General features: G+C 43.1%; 1 protein-coding gene across 1 annotated transcript; it reads left to right on the top strand.

Annotated features, from left to right (window-relative positions):
• The first annotated feature begins 754 nt into the window (after positions 1-754).
• LOC106814606 lies at positions 755-5,882 on the top strand. Its single transcript, XM_014818940.1, has 4 exons — positions 755-840; positions 1,247-1,476; positions 5,115-5,247; positions 5,673-5,882. The coding sequence occupies exons 1-4, from the start codon at positions 805-807 to the stop codon at positions 5,817-5,819; spliced, it is 546 nt and encodes a 181-aa protein (XP_014674426.1). The 5' UTR covers positions 755-804; the 3' UTR covers positions 5,820-5,882.
• Positions 5,883-11,869: the final 5,987 nt, after the last annotated feature.

Genomic DNA, 11,869 nt, shown 5'->3' with positions numbered 1-11,869 from the left:
CACAAAGAGAGAGAGAGAGAGAGGGAGAGAGAGCGAGAGAGAGAGGGAGAGAGAGAGAGAGAGGGAGAGAGAGACAGAAAGAGATAGAGAGACAGAGACACAAAGAGAGGGAGAGGGAGAGAGAGAGAGAGAGAGAGAGAGAGAGAGAGAGAGAGAGAGAGAGAGAGAGAGAGAGAGAGAGAGAGAGAGAGAGAGAGAATCAAGAGTTATTAGTAACTAGAACGCATTAGACGTATTACTGGGTCTTGGAACGGTGTCGTTAGCACAGCGTCAAGCATGATTCTACGATGAAGATACGTGCACTGCGCTCCGTCTAGCCTTACGCACAATATTGCTGCTAAAAGCATCCGTTACTCGCCCGCGTTTGAGTTGATCCACTTTCGCTTTCGTTTATGAATGAAAGTAGAGCGGCGTGTCATGCAGTGTGTTGCGATCGCTCGCTGCCACACGCGCTCGCGTGAATGCAGGCGCGTATTCGTATGTTGTCTGTTGATTCGTGTCTTCACAGACGCGTACGTGCTCACTGCGTGTGACTGTGTACACTCGGTGTTGTTTACGGACCGTGTCGTATATGACAGCAGCCGCGTAGGACAGTTCAAACAAGCTTCGACTCAATCTCCTCTAATGTATTTACTAAAAAAAAACGTTAGGCGAAGCGCAAAGCTGTCGTCTGATATGACGGCACGCGATCGATGACGTCACGGCTTTACGTAACTGTGACGAGCACTTGTGTATTTTCTGTTACAGAACGATCAAAGCGAACGTGATTAAAAGTTTTTACATACAAGAGCCGCTACAGCAGACATGTGTGGAAAATCTTTGCTAGCTTTAGTGATTATGGTGAGTATAGATCCACAATTCTTGTAACAACAGTCACAATTCTTGCAATCAACAAATCTTGAACCCGACGCCTGATAGCCGTCAACACTTACTGATTATAAGCAAGGCATCTCATGCGATCTACGGGAATGACGTCACGACGGAGCAGCACTGGTGTTGTTAGCGGAGTTTCGGGCCGTTTAACATCCGGGACATTCGTCGGCGTTGACGTGATGCCTCCAACATTCGTTCTACAAAAACTTGTTCGTTCGCGTGATTGTAAATATATTCTAATTAAATTGTATTGTCAATATTGTATATCGTGATTGTAATTCATGCGATTTAGCGAACAGTTCGCTTCAATGTTATACGCACCCGACTAAAAACTGCATTGTCGCCGACGGGTGATTCGATATTTCCCCTACAGGTGGCGTGCGTGGGTGTGGCGATCAGTGTAGGAGAAGATGATGTGTATAACTTCCTTGGAAGGAAAGCTCCGAGCAACAAACACAAGGGCTACACGCGCGAACAAGTGCGTCCCCTCGTGGTGAGGACGATACCTCCCTTCGAGACTCGGCCGACAGAGTTCACCACTGAGGCACCGGCGACTGAGCCACCAACGACGGCAGCTCCTCCCTTCGAGGTTCTACCTGTGAGGTATGTACTAACACGCACACAGTCACATGCACACACGCTCGCACGCACACATGCACACACGCTCACACACGCACGCACACACACAGGCACACACAGACACACACACGGAGAGCGTATGCGCGCACGGCCATCGTGGGTAAGCTCAGAAAGGGGTGGCATCCTAACCCTCCCCTCCCCCCACCTATCTACCACACACCCACCCCTCTGCCTGCACCCCGCTGCCGCTGCCGCTGCTGCTGCCGCTGGCTGGCTGCTGATGCTGCTCGAATGCTGCGCCGCGTGAAGACCACCGCTGAGAAGATGTATATAAGGAGAGCGATCGCTCAGAAAGCAAAATCGATAGAACAGCGCGAACTGAAAGAGTGAGAGTGAGAGAACACACACGAGTCTACGACATACAGGTCAGTTGTGTAAGGTATGGTGAGAATCGCGGTGCGTGGATAGGTTATCGCTGGGCAAATTTACTTCGAGTTCGAAAATTACGCGATTCGTGTTTATTTATCTCGTTTTTCTCATTTGATATCGAATTTGAATACATTCAGTTGTGATTGTTAGAGAGTTACAATCTATCCTGTTCGTGGTTTTTATTTTGGTCACGATTGACGATTTGCTTTTCACGATCGTAATTCCACGAATTGGTATTATTGAATTGATCGATTCGTGATTAGATTATGACCATGTTTCTATGTTCGACTCTAATTCATAATATTCTTTATTAAGGCAAGTCATGTTACGATGTCTTAAATGCAGTTAAATTGGTGCGTGTACGACATTGTTAAAGAAAATATTAGCATTACGATAACCGTTACATGCAGAATGCAGCGTCAGAGGGCTTCCATGTTTGTTTTGTAGCTCGACGTCATAACATTAATGATACGTTACATGGGCAAGCGTTCAGGAGCTACCATGTTGTTATAGTGAATTCAGCAATATGATACCGTTACACTGCAGCGTTTCAGAGCTACCAATGTTGTTGTAACTGACGTATAACATTATGATATCCGTTAAAAAGCAGTTCGTGTCTGTAGTGGGCCGTTATTACGACAGGTAAACTGTGGATATCTACACAGTGGAGATTAACTAGCGACATTTAATTGAAGAGATTGAAAGCTATAGACACGATTTTTTATTAAACGTATGTTCAGCTATGATATCGGTAAATGTAATGTTTGATAGAAAAGTAAACTGCGATAAAGCAGTTACCTGCGGAGCTTGAGCCATATATATAATATATCCAGCACAAGAGAGAGAGAAAGAGAAAGACAGAGAGGAAGAGAGAGAGCGACAGAGAGAGATAGAGAAAGGAAAAGAGAGAGAGAGAGAAAGAGAAAGACAGAGAGGAAGAGAGAGAGCGACAGAGAGAGATAGAGAAAGGAAAAGAGAGAGAGAGAGAAAGAGAAAGACAGAGAGGAAGAGAGAGAGCGACAGAGAGAGATAGAGAAACGAAGAAAGAGAGAGAGAAAGAGCGAAAGAGAGAGAAAGGAAGAAAGAGAGAGAGAGAGAGAGAAAAAAGGAAGAAAGAGAAAGATGCGAGAGGGGACGAGAGAAAGATAGAAGCCATGCGATAGTGTCATTGAGCGCGCGAAGCCATGTGAGTGAGTCGATGAGAGATAGTGCTTATTATTACTGTGCTTAAAAATTAATAGGAAATATAAAAAAACAGAGAGAGAGAGAGAGATAGAGAAAGGGGGAGGGACAGAGAGATGGAGAGGGAGAGGGAGAGAGAGGAGGAAGAGCGGAGATAAGGATAGATAGAGATATAGAGGAATAGAGAGAGAGAGGGGGGAGGGAGAGATATATGCAGGGAGAAAAAGAGAGGAAGCATGCGCCTGAAGGCGATTGCGCTATCCAGAGATGGATAAATTGCGAAATCTGTTACACTATAACACGTTTAAAATATTAATTTCAATTCAAGTTATAAATCAGGAAGTATTATTTTATCGGTAGATTACACGCAAAACGGTGATATCATAAAATTCCTGGACAAGAAAAACAGCTGACGTAGCGTCATGCACTATTGAAAGGCTTGAAGAAGAGGAAAAAATACATTAAACATAATAATAAAAAATAACAAAAACACAAAAATAACACATAAAACATCGTTAATAATTCATGCAAATGCAATTCTAAACGTATTAATTAATAATATCAACATAATTGATATTAAAGTCAATCACAGAATAAACATAATTAAATATATTAATCGAACAATGATGATTCTATTCATTATTTTTATGAATATTGATGAAGTGATTACACAAGGTGCACCTGAAGATTTCTATAGAGACGAAAGCACTAGTACGTCTATAGGGAATGTCGGATTATTCTTGTCTCAAATATTAACAACTGAATATCGTGAAACTCAATAACTTTTCTACCACACACGGACGCACGCACGCACGCACGCACGCAGGTACGCACATACACACACACACACACACACACATATATATATATATATATATATATATATAATTAACAGGTGCGAGTTACTGTTAGTCTGGCTGGCCGAGCATCGATCGGTGGCCGTTACTATAGCTGGCGGCGGACGCGGGCGAATACTGAATCAGTGTTCGCCGCTTAATGAAACCAATTCAGCTGCAGGCGCTTAATACGGCATTGGCAACCTGCTCCTGCCATCTCGCGTTCTTCTATAGTGCCACCAACGCTCGTTCCCATGCTGACTAAGCAGGTAGACGGTTAGCACGAAGGAGAACTATGAGCTCTCCCCCTCCTCTTCGCGCGCGCGCGCACGCGTATGTACATGCTCTAGTAGCATAGATGGATGTAATAATAACTATGGAGTTTTCTTCAGTTTGTATTGTTCTGTCGTCGCTCTACGTATATCAACATCGTCATCGATTCCCGTTATCTTATTCAATCTGGTTATTCATGTCTCAAACTCTACTCCATTAGGAATGTTTGCAGTCGTCACTAGTGTAGATGATACTGGAACTGTGTGAGCACGTGCACGCATATTTTTCTATTAATCCTTCCGTTTAATTTTACTTATTTTCTGTTTCCTGTCGTTTTCATTTTTTCTCAAGTTTGATGATGTGTTGCGTTTCGATATTGTATTTTTCGTTCGTTCTATGACGTCACGCAATGTTCATCAGGTTTCATGAAAATAGAACGTATTATGTTGTTCCGCTTCACAATTGATCGGGGAAACAATAAAGCTACCACTCGCTCTTGATGTTTGACGTTCCAAGTTTTCGTTAGCTTAACGTTGAGTCTACGCTGACTGCGTGAATGCCGACTTGTATCGGCGAAATATTTCATATTATAATTAGGCTATTAACGGAACACTAGGCGCTTGTGTTTGGATCGTGATGAGTGACGGGGTAACATGTGTGAGTTTCATCATACTGTGACGTCATCGACAACGCTGTGATGGCGGCTGTGTGCGTTCATCTGGCTCACCGTGGATGTGCCAAGAGTAGACTCAGCACATACACCGAGCGTCGGTGGCTGACACGTATACACTCAATTGATAAATACTCCTTTAGACTGCAGTCCTCTTGCATCCAGTGATTGCGACTGTGACTGTGACTGTCACTGTGAACAGTGAGACTGGCACCCATCGTCGCTGCTCGTTTTACCTGTTGCTGATATCTGCCCATCTATGTTGCCGCCAGGTCGGGAGAAGAAATCCGCGTCGACGAGCCGGAGAGCATCTATAGGGTTGACGATTACAACTACCTGGGGCAGCAGAGGCCTAGCAACAAGCACAAGGGATACACGAGAGTGGTGGCGCCACCTAGGCCTCAGGTAAGAGAGTGCGCGGTGGACGGTGTCGTAGCGAAAACGAATGCTCAGAAGTATATATTTCTCTTTCCCTTCCCTCTCTCTATTCATTCACCCCATCTCGCTCTTCCCTTTCTTCTCTCTCTCTGTCTCTGTCTCTGTCTCTCTCTGCCTCTGTCTCTGCCTCTGCCTCTGTCTCTGTCTCTCTCATCTCTCCCTCTCGCTCTCCATTTATCTCTTTCTCTATATATATATTTCTCCCTTTCTCTCTGTCTTTCTCTATTTATCTCTTTCTCTCTCCTTCCCTTTATATATATATCAGTTCAATCTGGTGATGTGTTTGTCTGCATGTCCGTCCGTCTGTCTTCCATCCTCCTCCTCTCCCGCCACACACACATACACACACGTCATTGTGAGTGAGTCACCGTGTCTCCCTCCTCCCTCCTCAGGTGCAGGAACCGATCGCTCTGCCCGTCATCTCGGAGGAAGCGCAGCGGGTTGACAAGCCGGAGGAGCCGATCCGCCTCGACCTGCTCAACTACCTGGTCCTCCAGCGGCCGAGCAACAAGCATGGTGGCTACACGAGGAACCAGTAGACGCATGCACAGCTTTTCGTGATAGAGGAGGAGGGTAGAGGAAGATGGAGGATGGAGGAGGATGGAAGAGGATAGAGGTAGATGGAGGATGAAGGAAGATGGAGAAGGATGGAGGTAGATGGAAGAGGATAGAGGAAGATGGAGGCTGGAGGAAGATGGAGGTAGATGGAGGAAGATGCGGTCGGGAAGCTGTAGTCCTGCCATGTTTGAGGGGGATGCTATGTTAATTTATGAGAGTATGACACCCTATGTGAGAGCTTCATTGCACACACAGCTCTGGTCAAGTTTGCTTTTTACACCCCACGCCCATCCGATAGCGATGTTCGTGTGTGTGTTTTACACCCCTCAGTTAGAATTACAAATTCTCAATAATTATTGGCTATAGAGTGTAGGTAGTGTAGTTTGAGATCGACACGTTCTCGTGAAAGGCGTCGGTCGATGCTCTGATTGCTGTTTGTCGGCATAAGCGCGCCTGTCGTCGGCTAACAATACCTACATATGCGAACAGCTTTCCTTGTAGTAATCACACGTTAGACATGGAGCCACGCATGCGCGACGCAACACGTTCTGTGCCATTGCCTTGCAACAAGCTACTAGTTCTGTGTCAGTCTGGCCGCTCGAATAACGCAAGATAGGTGTTCTGGCAGAATAGCGCGTTTTACATTACAAGATCAACTCGAGTTGTTTGCATCGAATACGTTTACCATACTGCATGGTTAGTTGTAGCCGCACTTTCCAAAAGTGAGAAAAACAGAACTGAATCAATAATTTGATTTTCGGCCAGGGGAATATCAGAGTTTATATAGTCAAATTATATTTATAAGATGTGTAAGTAAAATTTTCAGATGTAAGCGAAAATGAGTTGTATTTCGCAATGGTTAATGGTTAAGTGGAGAGATGGAGAAACATATAGAAGAATAGGGGAAGATGTGCAGCCATATGGAAAATGGTAAGAAGTGAATGGGAGAGAAAGAGCGAAGAACGAGGCGAGATGGAAGAAAAATAGGGAGATGTAGGGAGAATAGGAAGGGATATAAGGAGATCTACAGAAAAGGTGTGGGAGTGAGCAGAGAGATGGAACAGAAACATGTCAGATATAGTGAATGATGTGTGTTTAGGATGCGAATACGATAGTATATAATTATATATATATATATGTAAAAATGGGATATATCTGCATGATATCTGCATGATAAATTAATGTGTGTACGCGCTTGTAATGCAGCCTTTCCATGTTTTATGCCATATACGACGGTTAGGGAGCTTATTTAATGTGATTATTGTTGTGAAGGCAAATATTTACGCAAACCTGAATAGATATAGGGAATTGACACGAAGTGTAAACTGTATATAGTACTATGAGTTGACAGTATAGCATTTCTAAGTAAATTATGATGCTTTATATGTAACTGTAAGGATGTGAATTCATGTTATATATGATATATACGAACCTGAAATGCCAAATAAATGTATGTGTCAATTACTCGATTTTTCATCTTGTTTGGCCCCAAGCTATCTGCCCATGACCGGTGCTTTCTCAGTCTCCCAGCCCCTGCTCTTGCCTCAAAGCAAGCTATCATTATGAAGTTTCTTCAGACGTACTGGCAGCGCCTGAACACGGTGCCGCGCACATGCGCAAGTATCGTCCCACGAGAAATCAATATTTGGCAAAGATACGAATTTTCAAAATGAAAGAGGAGTTATCCGTAGCATAGATGTATATGATAACATTTCAATCCAGTAGACATCACTTAAGAAATAGAGGAAAACCTCCGCATGTAGGTCCCCGCTGCAATAACCAACCAAGTACTATCCAATCTGCTACGTTACTGTGTTTAGGCAAGCGCATATCTCACCTCAGAGAATTTTATATTTATTATTAATATGCATTTAATATGGTTAGAGAGTATGCTCAGGCATAAAGATCTGTAATTGATTGTTATGAGTCGACCTGTGTTGTCGTGTGCAATGTTGTGATGCATGCGGCCGTGTAGATGCTCGGGTCTGGCGGCGTGGTCAACATCGACCGATAAGGATCGGCTCTAACGATCTAATTCTATCTGGTTACACTGTCACCAGCCTCGCCATTGAGAGAGATCAAGCTGGAACCGACGCGCTTGCAAATGTTCCCCGGCCGTCGTACCATGATCTCTGTAGAACATAAGCTAGCTCGCATTCGGCTGTAGACCCTGTATCAGAGACTCAGCTGATACCTGAAGCTGTCAACAGAGATTAGCTGAACTGATGGCTGTCACAGAGATAGCTGATACCTGAGGCTAGTTCACAGAGATAGCTGATACGGCTGAGAGCTGTCACAGAGATAGCTGAACCTGAGCTGTCACAGCGAAAGGGCTGTACCAGAGATAGCTGATACCTGAGGCTGTAAGTCTACTGAGTGCCTGTCAGCAGCATTCAGCTAGAGTGCTATACCTGAGGCTGTTCAAGAGAGATAGCTGAATACTCCTGAGGCTGTCAACAGAGATAGCGATAACCTGAGGCTGTCCCAGGCTGAAATGGCGAGGCATCAGAGGCGCATACGACTCGCGGATGCTAACGGCTGTCACAGAGAGATAGCTGATACTGAGCTGTCACAGAGAAGCTGATACCTGAGGCTGTCCACAGAAGATTATAGCTGAATACGCTGAGCTGTCACAGAGATAGCTGATACGCTCGCAGGCTGTCACAGAGATAGCTGATAGCCACTGAGGCTGTCACAGAGATAAGCTGAACCTGAGGCTGTACAGAGATGTGATACTGAGCTGTAGATAGCGCTATGAGCTGCTACAAAGACTCAGCGACTTACCTGAGACTGGTACAGAAACTCAGCTGATACACGTGAGAGCTGAACTCTAAAATGTACCGGCACTTTTCGTGGCCGGCACCATCTAATGCATTAGGAAATGCGTGTACGATCAATCTTTGGTGACTTCCTCGACATCTAGTGTGAGCAAAAAATTATAAGAAGTGCGCATGAATGAATAAACCGTCACGATGTGAGCATGCTCTCATCCGGGGAGTGTACGCCCGAGATTTCTCGCCTAAAAGTAGGACAAAACGGCTTGACCAAAAACCTTCTCCATCATCGATGTCTAATTTGTGTTGTGTCGACATTTTTAGGCATGTGATAACTTGAAAGTTCACAATTAAAGTAACAGGAAACCTCACGTGAAAGTTAAGCGCAGTATCAATTGGATCCATCGCGCGCTCAAACGAAATTTCTCGTTGTTCAAAAACAATATATTATAAAAGACAAGGTCGAGTGTATAATATAATCTACGGGTATAGTATTAACAATGGTCTGTTCCTGTTCAAGGTTGCAATAGACATATGAAGGATTTAACTACAACGGTTTTGAAGGCGATCCTCGTAACGTTTACACAGTATGATAACAATTGAGTATTAACCCGTTATCGAAGATTAATAATGGCCAAAATCTTTATTCACACTTTATTGAAACGAATTATAATATAGACTATATATAAATATATATATGTTATATAATATATAATAATAACGTATATCAAATTACAGTATAGGTGATAATTCAATTTTCTAGGCCAATCGTCTCGTTGTGAACGGATAATCAAGTGCGAAGGAGGACCGGAGTAATGCAACCACATCAGAAGGTTTTCGTGCAACGACACTGAGTGGGTACCTGCCGCCAGCCATGTACCAAGGAGCAGCAGAGTTACGCTTAAGCCACCAACGACTCGAATGCTGACGCTTGTGTTCGGAAAATACTATTCTATGGGATAGACAGCGTATTAAGTGAAACGTCTTCCTCAGAGACAGCTTCCCGACATTTTTATATATTTAAGTATGGCCGACTTTTATCCCATTGATTAAACGCCATGAGAGCATTTTCACCACAACTTAGGTATTTGCCTTAAAACGATGTAACGTCCATTATATTTCTTACTTTGCTGTCATGTAATTATTATTACTTAAATGATCATTACACTAAAATTATTACTAATTATTAGTGTACGTGTGGTAGTAAACAAGCTACCGTGATGTAAGCTGTGGCGCTAGAACCCTAACCTAACCCTAACCCTAATATAATTAGGGATGGATGGGTAGATGGTAGGATGGATACTAGGATGTATAGATGGATGGATGGTTGTTAAGATGGATAGAATGGATATTGGCTAGATGATAGCTTATATATATAGATCAGATTATAGGTAATATATATATAGATACCGATGGATAGGAGATAAGATAAGATGGATAGATACATACACCGGCTCTAATGGGCTCAAGTATAGGGCCTAGATAATAATGCTGTTATTACGCATTTGAAATAACGAGCAACTCCGTTGTCCGTTGCGTTATAATTAATTGATGCTGCGATTAATATGTAATTATACGCATTAATGTACACTCCCGACGACAAAAACACGCAATATATATGATATATAGAGAGAGTAGAGATACTATATAGAGAGATAGATAGATAAATCGATGGATGGATGCGATGCGATGGATGGATGAATGGATGGATGGAATGGATGGATGGATGGATGGATGGATGGATGGATGGATGGATGGATTATATAGATAGATAGATAGCTTAAGATAAGATAGATAGTAGAAGGGATAGAATAGATAGATCGATAGATAGATAAGATAGATGATGGATACAAAGAAGCGTATAAAGATAGATTGAGCAATCAATGATAGGTAAATAGATAGATAAAATACATACAATAGATGGATATAGGGTAGAATAGATAGATTAGAATGCGATTTGGCTTACGTGTGTCTGTGGAATACCGCGTACGGTTCTTGTGCAGGGATACAGGATAATAGTCTTTTCGTTACGGACTAAGTATTTTATGCCGATCATCCACTTTTCCCACACATATTCTGGTAGCGTACACGCGTCGTTATAACTGGTATAATTTAGGAAAAGTCCCCTTAATAACCAACATATTTCAGAAGACAGTATCTCTGTAGAAAGATTTGTCGTTGTTTACACTACACGTACTACATGTACTAATGTCAAGTGTACTTGAATCGTGCAAATCTTTGTTATTACTGTAGCGTCTATTTATTAATGTTGAGTTGTAACCTTGTGATTAGTAATGGCGAGCATGCGCAGTCGCATGCGCGCTTCGATCGATTTGGATTATAATAAATCTGCGTTAACTTAAAATGTTAGATCGTTCTTTTTTATATGATGTACACTATTTGAAAAGGTGAGTCACAATATTTCCTTTTCAAATCGACGTATTTTCAATAAAAGGTAATGTTTTGGGCGCGGCCAAGGACACCTTTAACTTTTTGGCCGGAATCACTTGTGGCCGCCGGATTTGAACACTGGCTGATGGCTTCCCACACGCTAACGAGCGCCCACCAATATAGAAAAACGACATGTTCTATATATACTCGGAGACATGGCAATTTATACAATTATTTCAGCACAAGATGATTACCTAGCATTCGAACTAATCAATAGCTTGCGAGCATAAGCTAATTAACTACTATTCCATCCACGGCATTCACATAATTCTGTGCAATACATGTCTGCAATACGTTTAACCTTACCCAAGTTAGAAACACATTTTAGCAAAGAAATGTAACGGGGATCGAACCCCGGATTCACAAATCGAAAGGCTAGAGCATCTAACTACAATGTATCTAACGAGAAACACTGTGTAGAGCCAGTGGTTTTAACCTAGAATATATAATATGCACATTACGGACGCGACAATCCTTTCCCATCTGTCACTTCCTTACTCCCCTCTCGGCGATATAGGTTTGCCCGTGACCAGTCAAGCGTTGAAAAAACATTCGCGCAAAAACGACCGTATTTCGCTCCAACATTCTCACTCTCCCGAGGCACGAAAATGCTGAATTTACGCCATAAATGACACGCGCACGCGTGCGGCGACCACACCGCCTGCGTGTGCGCATCCGAGGGTGGGTGTGTAATGTGTGATTTTGTGAACTGTAAAAACACACGTATTATACCCCGTAAATCCACTATTTGTGCTTTTGGGTGAAAAAGTTCAGGCTGAAATACGGCCATTTGCGTCAAAGATTCC

Source organism: Priapulus caudatus, unplaced genomic scaffold, assembly GCF_000485595.1.
Source record: "Priapulus caudatus unplaced genomic scaffold, Priapulus_caudatus-5.0.1 Scaffold950, whole genome shotgun sequence".
NCBI lineage: Eukaryota > Metazoa > Priapulida > Priapulimorpha > Priapulimorphida > Priapulidae > Priapulus > Priapulus caudatus.
Note: the sequence above shows the minus strand (reverse complement) of the source record. Positions and strands in the feature narration are given on the sequence as shown.

Coding starts and splice junctions, on each gene's coding strand:
- LOC106814606 (XM_014818940.1), top strand. CDS start 805: ATGTGTGGAAAATCTTTGCTAGCTTTAGTGATTATG. Junction 841..1,246: donor TGCTAGCTTTAGTGATTATG/GTGAGTATAGAT, acceptor TTTCCCCTACAG/GTGGCGTGCGTGGGTGTGGC. Junction 1,477..5,114: donor TTCGAGGTTCTACCTGTGAG/GTATGTACTAAC, acceptor TGTTGCCGCCAG/GTCGGGAGAAGAAATCCGCG.